This window comes from Phocoena phocoena, chromosome 11 (genome assembly GCF_963924675.1).
Source record: "Phocoena phocoena chromosome 11, mPhoPho1.1, whole genome shotgun sequence".
NCBI classification, from domain to species: Eukaryota; Metazoa; Chordata; class Mammalia; order Artiodactyla; family Phocoenidae; genus Phocoena; species Phocoena phocoena.
This window is the reverse complement of record NC_089229.1, coordinates 5,790,301-5,817,235: the sequence shown is the minus strand read 5'-3', so window position 1 is coordinate 5,817,235 and position 26,935 is coordinate 5,790,301. Positions and strand designations below refer to the sequence as shown.

The following is a 26,935-nucleotide window of genomic DNA, read 5'->3' as shown; positions in this document are numbered from 1 at the left end:
TGGTCAGGTCATGTACTGTACAGCTCTTTGGCGGGGGCGAAGCCAGTTTTTCCCCGTCAGCCGTGCCCTGCCTCACCTCCTTGCCAGGACTTGGTATTGTGGGCCTTGCGGATTGTACCCATCTGGTGGCTGTGCTGATACTTCAAGGTGGTTTTCATTTGCATTCCCTTGACGACCCGCGAGCTTGAGAATCTTGGCCACTTGGATTTCTTCTTTTGTGAAGGGCTCAGGTCTTTTGCCCATTTAAAAAGATAATTGGGTTGTCTGCCCTTTCCGTATTGGTTAGTAGAGATTCTTTATGTATTCTGAACGCGAGCCCTTCATCACATGTAATGTGTAATGTGGCTTTTCCTCCCCTGTGACTGGCCTCTTCCCTCTCTTCATGGTGCCTTCAGATGACTCAAAGTTTGTAATTTTGGTGTAGTCAGATGTGTCACTGTTTTTCTTTGCAGTAAGTGCTTTCTGTGTCCTATTTAAGAAATCCCGCCCCTGAAGTCATGAAGATGTTTCCTTATTATCTTCCCACATCTTCGCTGTGTTGCCTTTTATCAATATGCTTAGGTGTTGGGCCCACTGGCAGTGATCGCATTGATGGTGTGAGGTAGGGATCCCGTTTTGGGATTTTCCACTTGGCCTGGCACCAAATACAGAGATCGTGCTTCCTGGCTGCTCTGTGTTACCCTCCTTGCCTGGCACACGGGGGCTGTGTCTGGGCTATCGCCTGCTCCTTCAGCCCACCTAGCTCCAGGGCCACACTGTCTTAACTACTCCAGCAACCCATTTCTTTCATGTCTCTTTTCCCAACTAGAACAGTTGAGGCTCCAGGAGAGCAGGGACCTGACTCCAGGGGAGGCTGCATCACCACTTCCCTGGTCCAGTCGGCATGGGAGGGATGGAGGGCTCACTAGAGCCGCGTGCTTGCACGGCCACCCTCCCGGGGCACTGTGACTTTCTGGAAGTCATCTCTGGGCCCCTCAGATGCAGACTCGGCGCTGAGCCTTCGCCGAGAGCAGCTTAGAGGAAGGGGGCGGGAACCATCCTCAGAAGAAGAGGAAGAACTCAGCTGTTACAAAATCCTAAGTGTTAAAAAAAAATTCCGTATACATACCGTATTCATTTATGGGTTTTGGATGCATTTTTTGTTCTCATTTAACTGAAAACGGCCTTGATTTTTTTTTTTTTTTTTTAAGGAGTGAGGGAGGGAGTGAAGTTGGCACACAGCTAGTCCATCTGGTCTAATTACTTCTGGTATTTTGAAAGAAGACATCTAAACCTGCTGAGACAGGAAACTTTGAGAAGTGGTGGCCGGGCCGCTGCTGGGCGTCTGGGCGCGGAGCCTGAACCTCAGCTAGGAGGCCTGGCTGCCTCCGGGCAGGGCAGGGCCTGGCGGGCAGCCGGAGCCTCAGGGACTAGCTCTCTCCAAACAGCCAGGATGTGCGGGGCCCAGCTGAGTGACCTCAGGTCAGGATCTCGGCTTCTGTGAAATGACAACGGGACAGTCCCCTCGTGGGGTTGTTCTTAGGATTCAGAGAGGTCTTGTGCGTAAAGTTGCTTGGCACACAGGCATTCGACACACGGTGGTCCCAGCTACCCCCAAACCTCTCCAGCTACTGCCTCGACTGCCCAGAGAGGGGGCTGGAGGAGGTTGTGTACGTACAGCCTGCAGGGGCTGCGGGCACAGAGAGGGTGGCCCCTGGACAAGGCTGGCCGTGGGTTCTAGCGTGAGCCTTTGACGGCCTTCCCTCCGCTTCCCTGTGTGCACAGAGCAGGCCCGCTGCGGGGGGTGGGTGCGAGGAGAAGGCAGGAACTGAGCAGCCTGGGAATTTAAAATCTGTGCCCTGAAGGTGCTGGGGCTCTGCTTCTGGATGTGACAGCAGCAGTCGCACAGTTACTTTTCTCACTGCTGACCCAAAGGCTCTGGACTTCTAGCTGCTCCAGCTGCTTGAATTCTTCACAACCATGAGTGAGGTTTGACCCTTGTCCCCACTGTATAGCTGAAAAGACTGAGACCCACAAAATGAAGCGACTGGCTTAAGGTCCCACAGTAACTGAGAGCCCAGATGGGCCGGGATGGAAGGATGGCGGCCCTACCCAGAACGGCAGACGGAGAGGTGCTAAAATAAAATGCTTTTTATTATTTTTATTTATTTATTTATTATTTATTTTTGTGGTACGCGGGCCTCTCACTGTTGTGGCCTCTCCCGCTGCGGAGCACAGGCTCCGGACGCGCAGGCTCAGCGGCCATGGCTCACGGGCTCAGCCGCCCTGCGGCATGTGGGATCTTCCCGGACCGGGGCACGAACCCGCGTCCCCTACATCGGCAGGCGGACTCTCAACCACTGCGCCACCAGGGACGCCCATAAAATGCTTCTTAAAAGACTTGGTAAAATATATCTTTCCGGGAAAAAACAATAGAGAGGATGAAATAACGAACTCCTAGCTTTTCCCTTGCTTCTCAATGCCTTTCACCATAATGTGGTCAAGGGGGTGCCAGGGGAGCGGGATCCTGGCGGCGCCAGGGCCTGAGACAGCCCGCCCTGCCCCTGCTGTCCCCGCCACCTCCAGAAGCTGATGGGAGACCACGGTGAGCCCAGTTTGGACTGCTGTGCCCCGCACTGGACTCCAGACCTTCCGTCCTTCTGGCTCTGCTTGAGGAATGGGTGGGCCTGGGGCTCAGTTCCAGCCACCTCACCCTTTGCTCTTTCTATTAAGAAAATCTTTTTCGCCTCTTAAAAAAAATACTCATTTTTCAGTCTCTCTGGTCATTCTCTGAGGTGTTTGGGGTGTCGTAATTTGGGGTTGCCCGCTCACGTTCTGCAAGGCTCCATCTGGGGGATGCTGGGCATCCAGGTTTAGGGGTGCCCCTCAGAGAGGATGTCTACCCCAGTCTGTGGGTGCACCTGGCCAGGGACCCCCTTCTGCTCCGTTCATGGATTAGAGCTTCCTGGGCCCATGGGCTCACAGCCTGGGGAAGCCTGGGTCAGAGGTCCAGGGGAAGCTTCCCTCTGGTGGAGGCCTCCCCGTGGTCCGCTCTTTCCCCGAATCCCTCTGGGGACCCAGCTTTCTGGTCACAGCCCCTGCTGACCACCGGGGCCTTCTCTCTTGTTGCTTCAAGGCCATGAAGACCCACGTTCCCTGGTTCAGAGGCTGGCAGTCCCCGGGCATCTAGCACTGTGATTATTTACATTTCATCCTGCATTTCTAGGTGGTTTCAGCACAGACCGTGGCCTTGATCTGTTCAGACAAGAGAGGCCAAGGCTTTCCCTCCCCTTCAATACCTGAAACCCCCATTCAGCAAACTTACCATGAGACTGCGGCACAGTGGCCCCACCTACTCTGCCTGTCACTCTCCACAGCAAGGCAGAACTGTTTTCATCCCCGTCTTACAGAGGAGAGAGGTGAGGCGAGGCGTGGGTTGGTCAAGCGACTGGTCCAAGATCTCAGCTGTAGGCAGAGGTGGTGCCAGGTTCCCGCCCAGGTGGGTGGAGTTGGGGAGCTCGGGGGTGCGGGGGGCGGCTGGCTTTGACCTGTCTCATGGGCTGCCGCTTCCCAGCCTGGCCCTGGCCCCGTCCCTCCTGCAGCCCCTGTTGGGCTGCAGAACCACAAGAGGCTGGCCTTGGGGGCCTAGATCCCTGGCCCCGTGAGTGCTGGTCGGAGCATCACAGAACCTCAGCGGTACTTCCCGCCCTTCCCGTCTAGAGCCCAAATCAAGTTGGGAACAGTCTGTATCTGTTCAAGACAAGCTGGGAAGCCTGCTGACCGCGAGCCCTGCCCGAGCCTCGGTGCCCCCTCGTTTGGTCCTGTGACAGGGACACGACAGGCTTGGGAGGGTCCCCGAGGGGCCAAGCAGCGTCCTCCACCAGTGGTCACTTCCCTCTCCTTCCTCCGCCGGATATTATACTCATCAGCCTCAACACACGACTGGCAGTTGACAAATTTTGATGGAGGGAAGAAATCCCTCGTGTCTGGACCCACACTGTGCTACCTCTGCACGAGCGTGAGCACACACGCACATGCAGACGCATGCCATACACACGCGCACACACCCCCCACATGACACACGCACACGTGAGCACCCATACTCTCACGCACACTTTCTCACCTCTCTCACACTCAGCCTCTCTCACACGCATGGGATTTCTCTTCTGCTCTTTTCCTATCCTTATCTTCCTTGATTTCACATTGTTGTTTTCTTTCTAGAAGGCCCCTCAGCACACATACGCGCACTCTTCTACATGAGATTAATGTTTGAAACGAGTCGTCTGCCTTCTCCCAGCTGCAGAGTCCCAGCGAAACAAAAGATGAATGATTCTGCGCCTCGGAAGGGTGGGGGAAATTCATTAGGAAAGACAAAGGACCCCGTTCTTTGGTTCCACTCGTCTTGCTGCTGACTTGCCCTAAGGTGTGTGACTGACAGTCCCGGGGACACGTCGCTGCTCGTCCTGGCCCTGCCCCCTCGCTGGCAGCCACAGCTCCCCTGCGGTGGCAGCGTCTCCCCCAGACTCCCGCTCGGCTCCCGAGCCCGGGAGATGCAGGGAAGGAGTAAGGCAAACCTGCCTCCACCAGAACCGGGACGTCCCCAGGAATGGGGGCCACCTGTGGGGTGAGGAGTCAGCAGGAACTCGCTCGGGGGACCCAGGCGTGTCACCGACGCTGAGCCTTGGTTTCCCTGCTGCAGATGGGAGCACAGCCTCACTGGAGTGCTGGGAGGGTCCCAGGACGCACGTGGGCCAGTGCCACGTGTCATCCTCACCTGAGATGCTCTCAGTGTTGGCTGTCTCTGAGAGAAGGCAGAGGCTGTATTTGGCTCCCTGGAAGTGGCCCCGGAAAGCCTGGCCCTTGGGGGAGGGGGTATTGGGGCAGGAAGAACAAACAGATGAGGGTCAAGATGAGTGTTCAGTCTGCAGCCAGAGAGGGAGTGGACCTGGTCAGGCTTGTCTGAGAGCTCAGGGGCGGGCTGGCTGCTGGTGGGGAGAGGTCCCTGCCCCGCCCACACTGCAGCTTTCACCCTGCAGAAGGAGAGGCGGAAGTGGGAGAGCACCTGGTCGGTGGGGGGATGGGGCGGGCCACTGTGAGAGGCTGTTCCCTGCCACCTGTAGGCAGCCGTCCCTGCCCTCACCTAGGGAGCGGGGCTGCCTGGGGAGGCAGGGAAGGTCCCCCAAGGGCGGTGAGTCGGGATGCAGCCGAGGAGGTGAGCATCACCTCTGAGGCCTCGTGAGTGAAATGGGCACAGGACTCCCCCAGGCAGGTCGTGGCAGGGTGAGGGGGAATGGGAGGCTCACAGATGGCGAGAGTTCTGGTTCTGGTTGTGGACCTGGTGGTGGGTCTCAGGGCTTCACGACAGCCAGGGGCTCTGGGGAGGGCTCCTGGGGAGGGTGTGGGGAGGGGAGGGTTAATACTTAGTTCTTCCCACCTGCCTGCCTGCCAGGTAGAGCACCTGTCAGTTCATTCCATCATTCATTCATTCGTTCACTCATTCAGGCACGCTTTGTGCAAACCCACCCTGAGGTCCACCTGGGCCCAGCCATCAGTTTAGGCAGGATGGATTCAGGGATGATTTGACCCAGGCCTGCCCTGAAGGAGCCTGTATAAGGGCGCTCAGAGCAGGGAGGGTCACTTGTGCTTGGGGATGGAGGTGATCAGGGGAAGCTTCCTGGAAGAGGTGGCCTTTGAGCCAGGCCTTAACAAATAATGGGTCATGGACTCTGAGGAGAGGCTAGGAAGGGCATTTCAGATGGCTGAAACAGTATGAGCAAAAACCCAGAGGTGGGGAAAGGCTGGGCCTTGTTCAGGAAACAGAGGATTGTCGTGACTGGTGGGTGGTGAGCTCACTGGGGAACCTGAGTAGGCTGGTCCGAAAGGTGGAATGGGGCAGAGCCCAAGGCCCCCGCATGCCAGGCCATGAGGCTCAGGCTTGTCCTGGAGGTAATTGGGAGCCATGGAAGGTTTTGGACTAGAAGAGTCACAGGGTGGATGAGAGGTGGGGCACCAGGAGCCAGAGTGCAGCCAGGCTCAGAGGGACAGGCAGGCAGCTGCCATTGAAGAGGGAGAACCTGGGGCCCAGCCGCCCCAGCGGCATCCGGGCACAGGATGCAGGAGCCAGGAACCCTGGTCCAGGTCCCTCTGGCCTCCCGAGTGTCCTCAGACCCATGACTTCTCTGTGCCATCATTTCCTCATCTCAAAGGTGGGGGCCTCCTGACAGCTTTGTCCTGAGGATTAACTGAGCTGAGGGGTGAAAGTGGCTGGTAAAGTGGGCTTTGCTGGGGAAGGTGGGCAGGATTCCTGGTCCTGTTGCCATCACTCTGGGACTGAAGCAGAGGGCACAGGCTCTGGAGTCTGCTGTCTGGGTTGGAGCCCTGGCTGTGCCACTTGGTTACCGGGCAACCTTGGGCAATTCTCTGTACTTCTGTGCACCTCAGTTTGTGCATCTGTAAGATGAAGCAGTGATGGCTGTTGCCCCTCGGGGCGGGTGTGAGGATTTGGAGGCTCATGGAGAGCCTTTGGAGCTAGGCCTGTGTGGGTGTCCCCTCGGTGACCCCTTGGCAGGTGGCCTCTCAAGGGGGCCCCCCTCCCCTGGCCTCTGCCCTCAGGCGTTGCGCCCTGGCCTGGGTGCACCACTGGGCCCAGCTCTACCCAGGACACCCTGGGCCTCGTCCACCCCCACTCCCTAGCATCCCTGGGAAATGGGGTGGCCATACTCCAGGCTAATTGAATGGCCCCTGGTACATCCCGTTTCCCGGGGCGTGTGCCTTACCTGGGGAGATGGAAAACCCAGAGCAGGGGAGGCTCTGTTTCAGCCGTTTTCTACAGACAGGCATCGCCCCCCTCCCGTCTGCCATTAGGGAACCGGGAATTCACGCTCCAGGGGGAAGCCGTTTAATGATTGGCCACGAGGAGGTCATTTATATTGGCTAAGCGGGCCTAATTAGACTGGATTCGAAGGTTACCATAAGCGCACAAAAAAGCTGTTAAGGGGTTAACCTCTGAGAGATTACATTGTATTCACCGCTCTGTTAAAGTTTGAATTAATTTTTCCCATGGGTTTGTTCACATTCTAATTTTCAACTAAATGAGACATCTGTTTCAGAAAAGGAAAATTTGCTCTGGTTGTCATGGCAACTATCATTCTGTAAGGAAATTATTCCAATGGTTACTTTAGAACAGAAAGACAGAAATTCAGGACATAAAGCCGCCTGCCACGGCTCTGTCGGAATTCTGATCCATCCGACCTCCTCGGGGTCTGTGATGTGTCCCGGACGGCGGGTGGACGTCAGGGCTCCTGGCCCTCAGGGCAGTGAGGCTGCGTCCAGGCGCCAGCTGCGCTGGGGATGGGGACCGTGGCTCTGTCTGCGCCCGCCGTCTCAGTCATTCGTGGGTCTCAGCCCACGGCTGCCCCCAGGGTGGGTGGGGAGCTCGGGGCCGGGCTGGATCCGGGCTGCTTGGATGACACGCCCTGCGAGCCCCCGCCTGCCCTGACCTCTGTCTGGAACCCCGAGCAGCGTCGCACTTCACCTCTGGCCCCAAAGGGCCCTGCTGGGCGAGGAGAGAGGGTCAAGTGACCAAACGCAGGACGCCTGGGACGTTGGAGCCGACTGCGCCCTCGGGAAGGGCTGGTGCCCCCCATCCCTTAGGCTCCCATTCCCATGACACAAACCTGGATGGACGTCACGCAGGAGTGGCCGAAGGCTTTTCCAGACCCTGGGGAGTGAGGTCACCCTGAAGAGTCCGTCTCTCCCGCTGCTCTGGCCCTGCTCTTGGCCACCCCGGAGAAAGGCCTCCCCACCCGCGGGCGGCCCTGAGAAATGTTTCTCTGGACGTTTCCATGCATGACCTGACTTTTCCTCCTCCCCCCAAATTTCAGTAAAGGCCAGAACACCCCCTTTCCCGGTGACAGAGCTCCTGGGAATTCGGAGGCATTTTTGCGATGATGGTGTAATTTCATTCCCTTACACCTCCTCCCACCCACCTCCTTTCCCTCCCCTCTGTGTCAGGCAATGGGTGGGGTAGAGCATTGAGCAAGAAGCACCCCCCTGCCCTCATGGGGTAAGATCTGGGGCCATAGGCATCCTTATCCCAGTTTACACGGTGAAAGAGTCTGGGTACATCCAGCCCAGGGGCAGAGCCAGAGTGTCTGATGCCACCTTCCGTGCCCTTGAGCAACCCCTCCAGGCGTCCCAGGGGGCAGGGTGGATTCCACCTTCCCAGGATTTGAGGTGATGTGTTTCCAAGAACCACGGAGGTATATCTATGGGGAAACGCCACCCCCAGAGGAAGGCTCGTTAGTACTGGAGGAGGACGTAGGCAGGGGCTCGTGTGGGTCAGCTCCTGGGGGTCTGTGGGGTCTCTGATATGTTACAGAGTGTCTTTTCCAAAAAGTCACTCCCTGCTGTGGCTCATGGGAGCTCACAGACGCCTTCTCTCCATGCAGATGAGGCCTTGTCCCCTCTTGTAAATATTTGATTAGGTTTTTGAAAAATGGATGCTGTGTTTGGAAGGCAGCAGAAAGGCATTGCTCCTTTTGCTGTAAGCTGACAGGCTGAGGGCTTCTGGGGGGACTAGTGGGCTTGGCGTTATGAGCAGCTTCCAGGCTGCTGCAGCCTTCCCTGCAGGAACCCCGCCCTGGCTTAGCCAAAGTGGGGCTTTGAGTATGCCCAGGGTCTGAAGGCTTCAGAAATTGCAGAGCTGTGAGCTCAGTATGTTAGGGCTGCCAACTGCTTTTGACCAGGAACCGTGGTAGGAAAAGCATTTGTTTTTTTACATTGTGACTCAGTGCACCCTTATGTGGGCGTCTATTTAAATATAAATATATTTAACTAAAGTATCCCTTCCGTGCTATGATGTACTCTGATGTTTTCTATTCTTTATTTCCCCCTTTTCCTTTATTTTTTTAAAATGCTGTTTGACCCTTCAAAATGCAGTTTGAAAAACCCTGCCCTGGGCCAAAGGTTTTTCATCCAGGTTCCGTGAGTGGGTTTCAGGAGGGGTCCATAGTAATGATGGTGATGATGACGGTGATGGTGGTGGTAGTGGTGATGGCGTTGATGATGGTAATGATAATAATGGTTATGATGGTGATGGTGGTGGTGATGGTGATGGAGACGACGATGGTGATAGTGGTGGTGGTGACAGTGTCGATGCTGGGGATGATGGTGTTGGGGATGATGATGGTGATGGAGATGATGGCAGTGGCAAAGCATTGGACCAGGCACCGCTTTAAGCACTTTACATGGATTAATTGATTTAATCCTTTCAAAGCCCTGTTGAGGCAAAGGATATTGTTATTATGCCCATTATACAAAAGGGGTAATTGAGGCATAGAGAGAAGTTAAGCCACTTGCCCAAGGTCACACAGGTAGAGGTGGACCCATTCTAACCCAGGTCCGTCTGATCCCAAGATTCCCTCGAAGGTGGATGTAAAATTGTGTGTGTGTGGAGACGTTTTTCTGCAGAGAGAACCCTCAGCTTCCTGCAGAAGTGCAAAGGCAGGCCTGAGTCGGGTGTGACTGAGGGAGTAGGCAGCTTCCGAGGGACTTCCCAGTGCCACCTACCCAGCTGCCTTCCCTGGCCCCGGCCACCTGGTCTCGTCACTCGGAGGGCACTTCCTGTGGGTGGGGATCCCTTGGGACAGCCCAAACCTGGGGGTGCAGACAGCTCCTGTGCGCCTGCCCTTCTGTCTGTTTCTCCTCTCACGGGCCCAGAGGACAGATCCCCAGGCCCCCACCTGTACAGCTGGTCCCCCTGGAAGCCACTCATGGCTGGGTGTGGGTGAACCCCATCCCCCCACAAGAACAAGACAGGAGCCACAAGTCTCCCTCAGGATCAAAACTTAGGCTGGTAGGGGCGTGGGGAGATGGTGGCCTGGCATATTCTGCTCATCTTTAGTAAGTTTCCCTGGGTGGTACCTGGGGGCTTTCATTGCAGTGTTGGGGACCACGTTCAGCTTTGAAGTTTTGGCTGCGACTCCAAGGCAACAGGAAGAGTCCTGTTCGACATCCCGTGAACAACTTCATTCACTCATCCAGCTCTGTCACTCAACACCTTTTGTTAAACAAACATTTGCTCCTCCCCGGGCAGGTGCCCGTCACTCGGGGTGGGAAGGAAGTTGGAGCAGAGAGGGCTTGGAAGGATATACGTGGCGTGGGGTCAGGGGCAGGCAGGAGGAGAGGAGGGACCCAGTGTCCCAGGCGGGGGTCACGCACAAGCAAAGCCCGGCAGCGGACGGGATCCCTCAGGTGTCTGAAGTGGCGAAAGCACCTTTGACCCCAAATGACCAACCAGTATGGCCACTCACCCTCTTCCTTCACAAGCCCACGTTCCAGGATTTGGCGCTGCAGGCTTGACGGCAGCTGGGAGAGAGGGTCAGATCTGGGTTCCAGAATGACTTCTTCACTGACCACCGTGTGACCCTGGGCACCTCCCTTCCTCTCGCTGAACCTCAGTCTTCCTGTCCAGAACCTGCCATGGTGGGACTAAAGCGGGGTTCTCAAATGCTGTTCCATGGAACCCCTAGGGTTCCACAGAGGTGCATTGGGTGGCTGCCAACGCAGTAGAGACGTTGGGTCAACAGCTAGGGGTGTCAGCCTCCCACGGAGGAGCTCCTGGGTCATGAGAGGGATGTTAGTGGCAGCTTTGACACACGAGAGGCTCTGCGTGTGAAAGGCCAGCCCCATTACCAACTCGTGCAGAGTATGTCAGCGAATGGACATGAGGTGCCTGGCCTCACGGTGCCCAGATCCCTGAGCCAGCTCACTTCTCTGAGCCTCTGGGTCCTCATCTGAAAAATGGGAATAATCCCAGCCCTTAATTCACAGGATTCTTTTGACAGTTAGATAAACTTATCCCCATAATGTAATTAGATGGCGCCTGGCAAAAAAAAATAGGTGTGCAGGAAATGCCGGTGACAAGTTTTAGTTTCTACTCCCTGGCCCTCGGTCTCCTCACCCATAAAACAGAAAGAGAGAGACACCTGTCTGCCAACCTTGCTGCAGGTGTGGAGGTCCCTGGGGTGGCAGGTGGGGAGGTGATGGTGGTAATGGTGATTATATTAGTTTCCTAGGGCTGCATAACTAATTATCACAAACCGTGCGGCTTCAAACGACAGGAATTGATTCTGTCACAGTTCTGGAGGCTGGAAGTCTGAAATCAAGGTGTCACCAAGGTTAGTTCTTGCTGCGGGGACTAAGGGAGGATCTGTTCCGTGCCACTCTCCCAGCTTCTGGTGGTTGCTGGCAGCCTGGGGACTCCTTGGCTTGTAGACACATCACTCCAATCTCTGCGGCCATTGTCACATGGCCTTTTCCTCTCTGTGTCTGTGTTTTCACGTGATCCTCTTATAAGGACACAAGTCATGAATTAGAACCCACTCTAATCAGGTATGACCTCATCTTGATTCCATCTGCAAAGACCCTATTTCTAAATAATGTCACGTTCACAGGTACTGGGTTGATATCCAACATATATTTTAGGGGGGACACAATTTGACCCACCACAGTGATGATAGTAAAGTTGGTGGTGGTGGTGGTGATGATGGTGACTTTGTAAATGCTAAAGAGCTGTGTTAATGTGGGGAACTTACAATGACTTAGGCCTAAGGGCTGATTCTTAGTTGGGATACTTTTGTTGTAAATGAAAACCCAACTCAAGTGGCTTTCTGTTGGCCCATGTAACTGAGAAGTGCAGAGGTATGGTGGGTGTCAGGTGCGACTTGATCCAGCTGCTCCCCTGGGTCATGTGCACCAGCCGTCTCCCTTTGGGACAGTTTAACAGGTACTGACAGCTCCCAAGGCAAGAAGCTCAGTGGTTTGTATGCGGGGATGACAGTGTTCTTGTCTCTCATCACTGAAAGAAACGTCTGGAATTCCCTCCAACTGGCAGGATCTAGGTCACATGCTCACCGTTGAACCCATCGAGGGGAATGACTTGCACTGATCAGTCTAGGTCCGGGTTGGGCGACAGGTAGGAATTCCGTTAAATGGCCTCGGTCCACCCAGCCCTGACCTTAATGTTGGGGTTGGACTCAGCCCGGTGGAACCCCTGCTGGGAGCTTTGGGTAGAGGCAGGAAGGAGCGTCCTCCACCTGGGACCCACTCTCTCCTGGCTGGGGCTCCACTTGCCCCAGATGCAGGAAGGAGGATGGATGGAGGGGCATTCTCCCACCATGGGGACAGGTGAGAATGTTCTCTGAATTTCCCTAGAAGGGCTTGGAACAAGAGAGCCCTTCGGTAGAAGTTGATTTTCTTTTTCACTTTCATTTTCAAAAATTACATAGATAGGGCTCCCCTGGTGGCGCAGTGGTCGAGAGTCCGCCTGCCGATGCAGGGGACACGGGTTCGTGCCCCGGTCCGGGAAGATCCCACATGCCGCGGAGCGGCTGGGCCCGTGAGCCATGGCCGCTGAGCCTGCGCGTCCGGAGCCTGTGCTCCGCAACGGGAGAGGCCACAACGGGAGAGGCCCGCGTACCACAAAAAAAAAAAAAAAGAAAACTACATAGATAATACTTGTTCATCATAGAAAAAGGAAAAAGGCAGGTCAAGTCCAGGTGAATCCACACCTTTCCCTGGACGGGAGGTTCTGGGCATCCGGCCGGCCCTGATGGCCGTTTGGCACTATGGCCTGCTTCTCCTGCTATGTCATTGCCCCCACTCTCGGTGGCCCTCTCTGACCCACGTGCTCTCCTCCCACAGGCAGCCCTGGTTTTACGGCTGGGGTTTTAACCTCCCGCGAGGCCAAGCGCTGCTCGAGAAGTGGAACCTCATTCCCGAAGGCGTAGACGTCCTGGTAACCCACGGACCGCCGCTGGGTAAGACTCAGCCAGCCCCGCGCACACCTGCTCCTGCTGGGGGAGGACGCAGGGGGTATGGGTGCTGGCAGTCTGGGCGTAGCTGGGCCTGTGGAGGGGAGCTGCGGATGGGCTCTGTTCTGAGTCCAGCTTGCTGGGGCACCAGGGACAGGTCACCCCGTCGTGGCTCTTATCTCCTGAGCACCGACTGTGTGCCGGGGGCTCGATGGGTCACTCACAGCCGCGTGGTGAGGTCAGATCAGCTGCCCCTTTTATACACGTGGTACCTTGGAGCTCGGGGAGGTCAAAAGGCAGGCTGGGCCCTTGACGCTCCAGACCTGAGTCCTGGGGGCTGAATACCACCAAGGTCACTCTCACCGGGCCCCATCCCGTGCACCCCCCCACCCCATCAGACCACCCATCCCACAGTCCCCAGGGCCTGTGGTTCCACCGCCAGCAGCTTTCCTCCCCGGCCCCTCGGCCCCCCTCTGGCCAAGCTGATGTCACTGCTCGCCTGGTCTCGGCGTTAGCCTGCCGTCTGCCACCCAGGCCCCTTTCTCAGTCCCCCCCTCCCCCTTTCCTCACACCCTGCTTCCTGTCCCTCAGCTTGTCCCTTTGATTCTACCCCCAAACTGCATTCCAGCTCCTTTCTCTCCTCTCCACCACTGCTGTCCCCACCTCGTCCATGCCAGTGTCTTGTGTCTCTTTGGTGACCAACGTGGTCTCCTCACTGGTCCCCCAGCTCTGAGTCTTGCCCCACCCAGTCCACTCTCTTCACGTCACTAGGAGGGAATTCTCTGAATGGTCCGTTATGCCATGCCATCCCTTTATAACCCTCTGTGGCTCCCTCAGTCCTTAGAATGAAGTCCAAACTCCCAGCAGTCCTGCCCAGACCGGCCTCTTCCCCCCCACCAGTGCCTCCACCAAACCTGTCATCACTCCCTTGGTGTTTGGGGCTGGGCTGGGCCGGGCCATGCGGGACCAGGAGCTAACCCGATGCAGTGCTTGCCTTGAAGGCTCCAAAATGCCAGGCAGAGGGACACCGAACAGCCAAGCCCAGCGGGACATGGTCAAGGATGAGGGAAGCCTGCGACAGAGATCGTCAGAGGGGGCCTGCAGAGGCTGACAGAAAGGGTGGTCTCAGCATCGGGTCTGGGAGAGGCAGGGAGGGAGGTGGGTGCGGGCAGGGCGTCCCAGGTGGGAAGGGCTGTCAGGTGAGGCCCAGCGTAGCTCCAGAGTCATTCGCTCAGATACCTGTTCAGGGAGAAGCTGCCCTGAGCACCTACTGTGTGCCAGACGCCCAGCCAGAGCCCTTGGCACCTCCCTCCACCCTCACAAAGTGCTGAAATGAAGGCTTTCTTACCCCCATTTCCAAACGGAGGGAGCCCAAGGCCCAGGGCCGTGACGTGGTTTAGGCGTGACACGTGGCTTCTAGTGAGGCTCAGAGGCAGGTTTTTTTGCTTCCTTCCTCCCTCCCTCCCTCTCTCCCTCTCCTCCTTCCCCCCTTTCTACCCCTCCATCCACTCCTCCAACAGCATCTTCTGGGTTCCTGCTCTCTGGATGCCTCACCATGCCTGCTTCACACACAACACACAGCTCCTGTTTTGGGGGCGCCTGTGTGCTCAGCCTAGCCCGTTGTTGGATGAATTGTTGAATATGGCACAGAGAGGTTAAGTGACTTGTCCAAGGTCACACAGCCAGTAGGTAGCAGAGCCTGGGACTTAAGCCCAAGTGTCTGCTCCAAGCCTGTCCCCTGCCTACTCCCCGCCTCTCCCCTCTTCTTCCTCCTCTTCCTTCTTGTTTCTCTCTCTCTCTCCCTCCTCTCTCTGTCTCAGCTCTAAGTCAGGTCCATTGCAGCCTGTCAGATTCTTTGAGTGGCAGGATTCCTCTTCCCTTTCCCAGCGGTTGTAGCAACCTGTTTCTCCCGCCTGAGCAGAGAGGGGCTGAGATGAACCCTAGTTGTCTGCCTGGAGTAACCAGTCATTCCCCTATGGTTTGTGTAGCCATGTGAGGATAACAAGCCGCCATATGGGATGGCTCCGGGAAGCTGGCGGTGTGAGCAGACCCAGACATGGCCCCCGTGCTTGAGGCTACAGTGGATGAAGAAGTTCATTTTCATGATTTTGCGATGTGTGTTTAGAAAGTTTCCAACATGGAAATCCTGCTCCCATGGTCCGCTCTGCTGCCACCTGCTGGGGTGGCCTTGGGCCTCCGCTGTCCCTCTCTGGCCTCAGTTTGCTTCTCTCTGCAATGGGTGGATGCCAGTCTTGAGACCACTTTGAGCATGAATGGTCTGGGGGGCTCACAGCTGTCGAGACTGCTCCCTCCCCATCATGCCTGGCCTACTCGGGCTTGTATAAGTGGGCTCTCCGTGCCGCCCTGCAGGGGAGGAGAAGGGGAAGCAGGGGAGGATGAGGCCGCAAGGCCCCAGGCAGTGCGAGCTGGAGCCAGGCTTCCCTCCTGGAGGCTGAGGCAGGGCAGGGTGGGGAGAGCAGGGCAGGGTGGGTCCAGGGCCACGCTGCGGCCTGGGCCCCGTCATTGCCCTCCTGCCGTCTCCCCTGCCAGGCTTCCTGGACTGGGTCCCCAAGAAGATGCAGCGGGTGGGCTGCGTGGAGCTACTCAACACGGTGCAAAGGCGCGTCCAGCCGCGGCTGCATGTCTTCGGCCACATCCATGAAGGTCAGCGGGGGTGGGGGCCTTACCTGCAGGGGGGCTGGGCGCCTCATTGGCCCTTCCGGGGGGCTGTCTCATCTCCCTTGAACCCAGTCACCTCCTCCCTGACCAGAGGGAAATAACCCTTTCCTACATGCACTTCGTAAATGCCTATCCACGTGTCGGCTATCAGTTAGCTATTGCCGAAATGTTTTATCATAGGAAGATGGAAGAAAAGTCTAGCAAGACTTAGAAATAAGTTCTACTTCCTTGGAGCCCTGCAGCTCTGCTGTGCCTCCTCCGCCCTGGGAAGTCTTCGGAGATGGCTGGGGCCTTTTTGGAGGAGGGGACATTTGGATGTGACACGGAGGAGGTGTTCGAGTTGGGGGCGCACTGTGAGCTCCTTACAGGGCAGGTGGCCCGTCTTGTTGCTCACATCCCTACGGCCTGGCATGCAGTAGGTGTTTAATGGATGGGGAGGGCTGCCTGCCTCCCCAAGGGGCTTTATTGGCATCTCCCCCCCGCCACCGCCCCCCACACACAGACAGCCGTGAGGTTCTGCCTTCTGTCCTGGGGGCAGGACCCCTTGCTATGTCCACGTCACCTGGGGAGAGTGGGCAGGGTGGCCGTGAAGGTGACTGGTGATGTCGGCTCCAGCCGTGACTGCCCCAGCCTGTCACTGCACGGGGCTCACCTCATGAGACCTCAGGCTTCCTCACTGGAGTCTGATTTCACCAGTTTGCTCCTTTTGAACCGTTATCCCACCTGTCCAAGGCTTCCTGGTCCCATTGTCCCCTGCCAGGAAGCGCATGGTTTTCCCCCAAGCTGTCTCCTGGCCTCCTGAGCCTCTGTCTGCTTTGGGCCAGGGCCCCTGGGACTCACATGGCTTGGCCCACATCCGACCACTTTCCTCTGCATCGTGCTGTCAGGGGCAGAGGCGTGATCGGACCTCTCCAGCCCCAGGGAGCTCACAGACTCCTGGGCAACAGATGAGCCATCAAAGGCAGGATCTGAAAGGTCATGGGAGAGATGGACAGCTCTTGTGCTGTGGGATAATAGTAACGGCTGTCATTTTCTGTAGACCTACTGTGAGCGTGTAGTGCCCTCAGATGCAAGGTTGTGTGTGATCCAAACCGCACCCCTGCATGATTGTACAAGAGAAATGCAGGCTCCAAAGGGTGGGTAGCCTGCGCAGAGGAGGGGAAGTGTCCCTTTTGGTTTGGAGGTGAGCTAAGCTCAAGGTTGAGGAGGATTCTGACCAGTAGATATGGTGGGAAGAGGGTATGTTTGGGGACAGAGGTGAGGAGAAGAAAGTACATGACAACGATGGTGGTGATGATAATGATGGTTACGATGATGGTAGTGATGATGGAGATGGTGATGACGGTGGTGATAATGACAATGATGGTGGTGGTGATGGTGATGATGGTGGTGATGGTGATGGTGATGGTGGTGATGGTGATGGTGATGATGGTGATGGTGATGTTGGTGATGGTGATGATGGTGATGGTGATGGTGATGGTGGTGGTGATGGTGATGATGGTGGTGATGGTGGTGGTGGTGGTGACGGTGATGATGGTGATGATGATGGTGGTGATGGTGATGATGGTGGTGATGGTGATGTTGGTGATGATAATGGTGATGATGGTGATGGTGATGATGGTGATGGTGATGATGGTGACAGTGATGATGGTGGTGGTGATGGTGATGATGGTGATGGTGATGGTGGTGGTGATGGTGATGGTGATGTTGGTGATGGTGATGGTGGTGATGGTGATGGTGGTGGTGACGGTGATGATGGTGATGGTGATGGTGATGGTGATGATGGTGGTGGTGACGGTGATGATGATGGTGATGATGATGGTGATGATGGTGGTGGTGATGGTGATGATGGTGATGATGGTGATGGTGATGTTGGTGGTGGTGACGGTGATGATGGTGATGGTGATGGTGGTGACGGTGATGATGGTGGTGATGATGGTGATGATGATGGTGATGGTGGTGGTGATGGTGATGATGGTGATGATGGTGATGGTGATGTTGGTGATGGTGATGATGGTGACGGTGATGATGGTGATGGTGATGTTGGAGGTGGTGATGATAATGGTGGTGATGATGAGATGGTGATAGTGACGATGATAGTAATGATCATGGTGATGGTGATGATGGTGTACGGTGGTGATGATGGTGATGGTGATGATGTCAATGATGATGTCTCACCATGTGCTTTCCAGGCACTGGGCCGAGCATGTGAATTATTATCTCATTTGCTGCTCACAGCAGGCTTGGGAGGAGCATCTGTCATCGTCACCATTTATAGATGAAGAGCCTGTACTTGATGGTTTCAGTAGCTCGCCCCAGACATCTTCAGCCCCTTGTGGCTGAGTTCCCTGTGACTACCACACTCAACCAGACCACCCTCACTGCCCTGGGTCCTGGTGTCACCTCTCAGCCCTGACAGCCGTGTGCTTACTTTCTAGGGTATGGAGTCATGGCGGATGGGACAACCACCTATGTGAACGCATCTGTGTGCACCGTGAACTACCAGCCCGTGAACCCACCCATAGTCATCGACCTCCCCACACCCCGGAACTCCTGACTGCCCCCACGGCCCCAGCGCTTCCCACCCGCATCAGCTACGTACACCTAGCTGAGAGCACGGACCTCCAACCCCCCTTCCTTTCATGCAGACAGCCCGTCCGGCTGCGGGGACCAGCCCAGCAGGCGGGCTGAGGCCTTGGAATGAAGAAAATCACCCCTGACTCTTCAGCCTTCTGTCACTTGGAGTCAGGACCCTGCAGGTCCGTCAGGGGTTCTGTGCTCATCACTGATTTCTGCGTGTCCCTTCCGTGTGTTCCTTATTAAAGGACCTCCTATGCTCGTGGCCCTGTCCTGCTTGGGAAGTGACTGAATCTTTATCCTTCTCCGTTGGACACCCTCGTGGGTTTGGGAAGCCGCTGCTCTTGGACAGATCCTGGGAGTTCTGGCACAAAATCTCCTTCTCACCGAGGGTCTGTGTGGCTGCAAGCCTCAGGGTTGGGGGGTGGGAGGGTGTGTCGTAGCCTGAGTGCAGGCAGCCCTTCCGCTCCTACCAGGCATCCGAGGGAACGATCAGGGACGTCTCAGGAATCGGGCCGCACCTGGCCAGGCCGACCAGCCCTTTGCTTCACTGATCCCCCGTTTTCTTCCTGTGGGCATTTTTGCTGATGTAAACTGTGGCCTGAGCATCCCGGGCACCCGCTCGGAGCCTGGACTTGGGGGGTTGTTTCTACGGAACGAGGCTGATGAGGGCCCAGCACCAGCTGGAGGGTTCCCAAGTCCTGGATGCCCCTGGTGCCCTGGGGGCTGTGCGGCTCTGCAGAACTCAGAAGGCTGAGGGCTCTGCGGGCCGAGGCTGCCCTGCCCCCTGTACACGCCCATATGGGTGTGGACACGCACACACACGTGTGCTCACACCCCCCTCTTAATTTAATAAAGTGGACCCCGTGGTTCTCATCGCCCTTGACTGGGTCCTGTACCCCGGTGGGATATCCCTTGCCCCTCGGATTTTGGCTGCCGTGCCCACAGCCGAGGGAGGCTGAATGGTTCACAGTCGTGCTGCCATGTCCCTGGGTGCCAGCCTGCGGCCCCCATGGGAAGATGGCACAGAGACAGAGATGGGCTTCGGTTCTGGCAGCTCCACCCAGGGCGGGCTTCTTTTTCTTCTTTAAATTAGGACTGGGGGGTTGGGCTGAGTCTCTGACGGACAGAGAACCAGCAGGGCCTCGTTGGGGTGAGGCCAGTGAGGCAGGATTAGCACGTGCAGGGTCAGATTCTGCCTTTATTTAAAATTTGGATATTTTGTTCATCATAGATTTTTTTTCCTGCATTAATTTTGATTTTTAAAAACATTGCATTAAAATAGTATCATTTATCTCGATCTATGAGTTTTTTGGCGCCCCTTAAGTTGTACACCTGAGAGGAGGGCCCTGCTCACCCCCCTTAATCCCAGGCCTGGGACCAGCATTTAATGGGCCCTTTGCAGATATGATCTCATTTCCAGCAGTCTTGCAAGGTGGGTACGGCTGTCCCCCTTTTGGAGACAAGGAGATTGAGATCAGAGAGGTGAGGTAACCTGCCTGAGGGTGCACAGCTCAAAAGAGGCAGAGGCAGGATTTGAACCTTGGTCTCTGGCTTCACAGCCCCTGCTCTCCCACCACTCAAAGCTCCTGCCCTACAAGGCAATGCACGGTCCAAGGCTCTTTTTTTTATTAAGGTTCCTATTCAGCACCTGTCTGGTTCATTTCTCTGGAGAGCCCCTGGAGTCTTGGAGGACCCTGTTCTCTGTGCCCAGGATCCCAGGAGACCATGATTCCTTCCCTACTCAATTGGGGCTCCCCATGGGGCGAGGGGCACCATCCGGGGAGCCCAGTAGCAGCACCACGTTGGCCGAGGCCAGCTTTGCTCCGCAGGGTTTCAGGAATCCTTTTTGGCCCAAGTGGTTCCTGGTAGCCGGGGATGTTTACAGGGTCTCTGGGGACACCTCTGACGCACGGCATGTGTGTGAATGCGTGGGGTGGAGAGGACTCCAGGCCCTTTCAGTAACCTCTACTGAATTTCTATGCGGACCAAGAACTATAAACTTAAAAAAAAAATGTTTTTTTTCCTAAGGTACCTTCAGAATATGGTGTATTTTTATGTGGAAAATAAAAGTTATGAAGGCAGCTGTTACTTTAAAAGAAAATTCATTAAAAGTCCTTGCGGTATGAAGATGACGGCATGCTCCTCAATCATTTCGGCATAACTTGATTGTGGCTGTAATTTTTTTGTCAAGCATGTCAGACAATAAAGTCTTTGTAAAAAGAAAGAGAAGTCCTCTGGGTGCCTCTTCCTCTGTGTCTCCGGGTGTCGTGTGGGGCATGTAGGGGAGGAGTGACGTCCTCCCGGCCAAGTCCTGAGTCCCGGACTGAGTTCAGAGGCCAAAGACCTTCCGTGTGCCAATAACTGGCATCCTTCTGCTTGCTCCAGCTTCCCTCAGGGGTGGTTGGCACGTGCAGTTCTGTGCCTTGTGTTCAAATTGCCGGAGCATCTCGTCCCCCCCAAACAGGATATCTCAAAATGGCCTTAGCTCTGGCCTCTTCTCAAAGCAGCAAGTTCTAATCCAGCCCTTGTCAAACCATGGGTCCTGGTGTAGGACCCATGGTTTGAAAATACTGGCAGGTGTAACAACTCCAGTTCCAAAGCTCCCTGTGCTGTAGAAGTTCTGCCATTTTCATCCATCCATCAACCCATCGATCTATCCACTCATCCATCTACCCAACTGTTCACTTACCCATTGATCGATCCGTTCATCCATCCATCCATCCAACCACCATCCATCCATCCATCCACTCACCCACCCATCCATCCAGCCAGCCCACAAACATTCACTGAGCACCTCTCTTGGACCTGGCTTGGAACAGGGATGTGGCAGTGGTGGTAGTGATAGATTTAGGAGGTAGGGGCGTGGGGAGACAAGGATGGTAATGGGTGTTGGCTGCCCGTCATGGAGGAGGCACATGGGGCAGGAAGAACAGGTTGGAGGAAGGGTGTTGAATTCTGTTTGGGATTCATGAGCTGGAGGTGCCCTTGGGATATGCAGGGGGAGGTGTCCAGTGGCCGGGGATGGGGGCGGGGGGTGATAAATGGGCCTGCAGGGGAGGAGCCTCTCTGGAGACCTATGTTTGTGGGTCATAACCAGAGCCATGGGGCTGGGGGAGCAGGCTGAGGGAGCCTGTGATGGCGTCAGCCCTCAATGACCCTCTCCTGTCCTCAGACTGGCCCGCCTGTAATATGCCCTTCCAAAGAGTTCCCCTCCACCAGAGCCTCACAGGTGCCTACAACGACCGGTCCTGGGCCTTGGGTCCCCGTGCATAGCCGGTGGAGAGGAGCTGCTCTCTTTGAGGCACCCTTCTGCTACTCTAGGCCATTGTGTACCTGAGCAGGGGTCCCGGGCAGGGGCAGGGGCGCACCGTGGCTGCTGCCGCCTCTGGTAGTGCTGTCACATTGCAAGCGCCGCTTAAGCGCCTGGTACCCGCTCTGCTGACAGGCGGCAGCTGCTAAGCTCTGAGCCGTGTGCTCCTGCTGCCTTCTGTGTAGACGGGCTCTGATGTGTCCGGGGTTTACACAGTGGTGCAGGTGGTTCAGCACTCTGGGCTCACTCATGCTTTACAGCCATCTTTCCCCAGGTGCCCCCGTGGCCCGATGGGACGATACAGGATGGGAGCCCGGTGGGCAAATCCAGCGAGCTGCCTCTGCTCCCTCTGCCTCCATCCTTATGGGGAGCTCGTTCTCAGGGAGCCCAGCCCCCAGCTGCTTTTTCTTGCAATTCAGCTTCCATGAAGCTGGGCCTTGAACCTCCACCGGGACCAAGTTGCCAGGCCTTTTTCTTCCAGGAGACCCCTGCTCCACCCTCCTGAATAAGCTAGGAGAGGTGACAAGCTCTGTGGACCCAGGCTTCATCCAGTGCTCTCCCCTAACGCCACCCACAGCTCCTAGCTGGGCCCAAACCTGCCTGGCCAGCTGGGGGTCTCGTCACGGAAGATCTTAGACACTCCAGGGGGCCCTCAGCCCCACCCTCCCCTTGAAGGCATGGACTGCGAAGTCTTCCAAGATGTGAGAATTAGGCCCTGCTGTCTGGAAGCTCGACGAGTACTTTGGAAGGCTCATCTGATCCCAGGAAAGAAGCTGAACGCTTCAGCCGTTACATGCTTGGGGTCCAGTGAGTGGCAGACACAGTCAGGCTTGAGGACCCCAGGGAAGATCAAATCCAGTGTGCAGGGGAGATCAGGGAAAACCTCCTGAGAGGGAGCCTGGCTGGGCCCTGAACAACAGGAAATGATTTCCCTCTTTAAAAAAAAACTTTTTATTTTGAAGTAATTTTAGATTTACAAAGAGTTGTAAAGATGGTACAGAGAGTGCCCACATACCCTTCACTCAGTTTCCCCTAATGTTAACATCTTATATTCCTATGTTACATTTATCAAAACTAAGAGATTAGCAGTGATATAAGACTATTAGATCTTCATTTGGATTCTTTTTAAAATATATTTATTTATTTATTTGGTTGTGTTGGGTCTTCGTTGCTGTGCGCGGGCTTTCTCTAGCTCCGGCGAGCGGGGGCTACTCTTCATTGCCGTGCGCGGGCTTCTCATTGCGGTGGCTTCTCTTGTTGCGGAGCACGGGCTCTAGGCACGTGGGCTTCAGTAGTTGTGACACGTGGGCTCAGTAGTTGTGGCTCGCGGGCTCTAGAGCACAGGCTCAGTAGCTGTGGTGCACGGGCTTAGTTGCTCCGCGGCATGTGGGATCTTCCCGGACCAGGGCTCGAACCCGTGTCCCCTGCATTGGCAGGCGGATTCTTAACCACTGCGCCACCAGGGAAGCCCCTGGATCTTTTTCATTAACGTCCCGTCCACGAGACCATGTTGCGTTTAGTCATCGTGCTTGCTTAGCCCCCTGTGGTCGGCGATATTTTCCCCGCCTTTCCTCAATTTTCATGACCTGAAAGTTTTGAAGAATACTATTTTGTAGACTGCCCCTCAAGTTGGGTTTGTCTGATGATTTCTCATGATTTGTCTGGGGTTATGTGCGGAGGTGATGTGTCCTTCTCAAGGCATCATATCTGGGGTAACATGAGACCACCGTGACTTATCACTGTGGTGGTTAATCTTGATCGCACGGTTACGGGATGTCTGCGAGGTCTCTCCACTATAAAGATACCAGTTTTCCTTTTCCATACCCAGTTTGTTAGAAATGAGTCACTAGTCCAGCTCACACTCAGGAGAGGGGAATGAAGCATCAAAGAATGTGGACGTATGATAAGATCACCACATTAATTAATACCTATTTGGAGGAGACACTTCAAGGCTATGCAAGCCTCCTAAAGTTTTGCCCACTAATTTTAGCATCCATCCGTGGATCTTGCCTGGATCAATGGTTACTGTGGTGTTCTCATGATGATTTTCTATTTCTTTTTCCCTTCTACATTTATTATTTGGAATTGTTCTGTAAGGGAGATTTGTCCCTTCTCTGTCATTTATTTATTTACAGCAGCATGGGTATTCTTTAGGTTAGAATCTCATGCTATCATTTATTTCATCGGTCAAACTGTTCTAACTGTGTCCATTTGGGAGCCCTTTCGAATTGGCTCCTGTGTTCTTTGGACATATTCCTATTTTTTTGTTTGTTCGTTTCACTTTCTTGCTTTCTGCTCCAGGCTCACCTTGTGTTTCTCTCGCCCCATTGCTAGATCAGCCATTTCTCCAGAGTTCTGGCTCCTTTTATTTAGAAACTAAGATCTGGATTGTAGATGGACTGGTTGCTACTCTCACTATTTCTAGACCCTCTTAGTGGCCAGAGCTAGGAAATATTTGTAGTATACTAATCCATGTATACATACACTTATCTATCCCTGCCTCTGTATCCTTCCGTCCATCCATCCACCTATCATCTATTTATTTTAAAATAAGCATTAGTTCATACTGACAGCCTCCCCTCTGACGCTAAACCAACAATGCAGAGTTTACTCCTGCCTTGCTGCCTTGCCCATTTGTAACTTTTTTCTTTGACAATCAGAAGCCTGGCTCCCATATCTACAATCAGTTTAGGTATTTGTTTGACCCTAGGATACCTACAAAGCACGTAGTCTCAGAACTGCAGATCTGTACCCCTGTAAGAAACATCGTTACCAACCAGAGAACAGGGTTCATGTGCAGTCTTTTTGTCTTTAGCTTTACGGTCTAAACTCTGTTTTCCAAGGTTAAATTGGTCAGCTCCTTTCCCCCCACCCAATCAGTGAGGTTTTGTCATATATTTGCGATACAATTAGATCCTTCAATCACAGTCTGCATTCCATCCTGAGACTCCCTGACACACTGATTGGCTGTTTCAAGTTTGCATACAATAGAGTTCACTCTTTGTAATGTACAGTTCTATGGGTTTTGACAAATACTTAGAGTTATGTATCCACCACACCAGTACTATAGGGAATAGTTCCATTACCTGAAAAATTCCTTTATTTGGCCCCCCCTTTTTTTCCCCTCATTTTATTTACTTATTTTTTTAACATCTTTATTGGGGTATAATTGCTTTACAATGGTGTGTAAGTTTCTGCTTTATAACAAAGTGAATCAGTTATACATATACATATGTTCCCATATCTCTTCCCTTTTGCGTCTCCCTCCCTCCCACCCTCCCTATCCCACCCCTCCAAGTGGTCACAAAGCACCGAGCTGATCTCCCTGTGCTATGCAGCTGCTTCCCACTAGCTATCTACCTTACATTTAGTAGTGTATATATGTCCATGCCTCTCTCTCGCTTTGTCGCAGCTCACCCTTCCCCCTCCCCACATCCTCAAGTCCGTTCTCCAGTAGGTCTGTGTCTTTATTCCTGTCTTACCCCTAGGTTCTTCATGACATTTTTTTCCTTAAATTCCATATATATGTGTTAGCATACGGTATTTGTCTTTCTCTTTCTGACTTACTTCACTCTGTATGACAGACTCTAGGTCTATCCACCTCATTACAAATAGCTCAATTTCGTTTCTTTTTATGGCTGAGTAATATTCCATTGTATATATGTGCCACATCTTCTTTATCCATTCATCTGATGATGGGCACTTAGGTTGTTTCCATCTCCGGGCTATTGTAAATAGAGCTGCAATGAACATTTTGGTACATGACTCTTTTTGAATTTTGGTTTTCTCAGGGTATATGCCCAGTAGTGGGATTGCTGGGTCATATGGTTGGCCCCTTTTTAATCACACCGGTTTCCAAAATAGCTGTATGCTTTTGTAATCCCACGGGCAATAAATGAGTATTCCTGTTGGTCCACATCCTCACTGGAATTTGGTATTGTCAACTTAAAAATTTTAACCAAATCTAAAAACAGGCTACAAATGAATCTATCTACAAAACAGAAATAGAGTTACAGATGTAGAAAATAAACTATGGTTACCTGGGGTTAAGGGGGAGGGAAGGGATAAATTGGAAGATTGGGGTTGACACATACACACTACTATATATAAAATAGATAACTAATAAGGACCTACTGTATAGCACAGGGAACTCTACTCAATTCTCTGTAATGGCCTATATGGGAAAAGAATCTAAAAGACAGTGGATATATGTATATGTATAACAGATTCACTTTGCTGTACACCTGAAACTAACACAACATTGTAAACCAATTATACACCCCAAAATTTTTTTTTTAATTTAAAAATTTTAACCATTTGAGTATTGTTATATCTCATTGTGGTTTTAATTTCCATTTACCTGATGACAAATAATGTGGAACATCTTTTTATATGTTTATTTGCCATATTTCTTTTGTGAAGCACCTGTTCAGATCTTTTGTGCAGCATCTGTTCAGATTTTTTGTGCCCTTCTTTAAAAACTAGGTTGTTTTTTTTTCTTGTTTTTGAATTTTAAAGTTCTTTAGGCACTGGATACAAGTCCTTAATTGAATACGTGATTTGCAAATCTTTTCTTCCAGTCTGTAGGTTGTCTTTTTATTCTCTTAACAGTTTCTCAGAGCAAAAGTTTTTAATTTTCCTAAAGTCCAGTTTATCAATTTTTTCTTTTATAGATTGTGTTTTTGGTGTAGCACATTGACAAACCCAAGGTCATGCAGATTTTCTCTGACGTTTTCTCATAGAAGTTTTATGTTTACATTTGGGTCTATAATGCATTTTGAGTTAATTTCTGTGTAAGGTGTGAGGTATGTGACAGTTTCATGTTTTTTCAAATGGACACTATGTTTCCATGGAATTGCCTTTGCACGTTTGTCAAAAATCAGTTGACTATGTTTGTGTGGGTTTATTTCTGGCCTGTGATTTTGTCAAAATCATATTCTCCTGATTACTATAATTTTATGGGTAAATCTTGAAGTTGGGTAGTATGGGTGCTTCAATTTTGTTCTTTTTCACAGTTGTTTTGGCTAATTTAGCTCCTTTACATTTTCACATATAATATATATATTTCTATTTTTTTAATAGATCTTTATTGGAGTATAATTGCTTCACAATACCGTGTTAGTTTCTGCTGTACAACAAAGTGAATCAGCTATATGTACACACATATCCCCATATCCCCTCCCTCTTGAGCCTCCCTCCCACCCTCCCTATCCCACCCCTCTAGGTCACCAGAAAGCACCGAGCCGATCTCCCTGTGCTATGCTGTTACTTCCTACCAGCCAACTATTTTACATTCGGTAGTGGATATATGTCAATGGTACTCTCACTTTGCCCCAGCTTCGCCCTCCCACCCCATGTCATCAAGTACATTCTCTATGACTACCTCTTTATTCCTGCCCTGCAACTAGGTTCATCAGTACCATTTCTTTTTAGATTCCTTATACATGCGTTAGCATAGGTATTTGTTTTTCTCTTTCTGACTTACTTCACTCTGTATGACAGACTCTAGGTCCACCAACCTCACTACAAATAACTCAATTTTGTTTCGTTTTATGGTTGAGTAATATTCCAT

The 26,935-nt window shown here is 53.3% G+C and overlaps 1 protein-coding gene across 1 annotated transcript in view; it reads left to right on the top strand.

Annotated features, from left to right (window-relative positions):
• MPPED1 (metallophosphoesterase domain containing 1) overlaps positions 1-18,030 on the top strand; it is a 64,577-nt gene extending 46,547 nt beyond the window's left edge. Inside the window, exons 4-6 of the mRNA XM_065887720.1 lie at positions 12,685-12,800; positions 15,345-15,458; positions 17,912-18,030. Of these exons, the coding sequence (XP_065743792.1) occupies positions 12,685-12,800; positions 15,345-15,458; positions 17,912-18,030 (349 nt within the window). The remainder of the gene's footprint in view (positions 1-12,684; positions 12,801-15,344; positions 15,459-17,911) is intronic.
• The last annotated feature ends 8,905 nt before the right edge of the window (positions 18,031-26,935 follow it).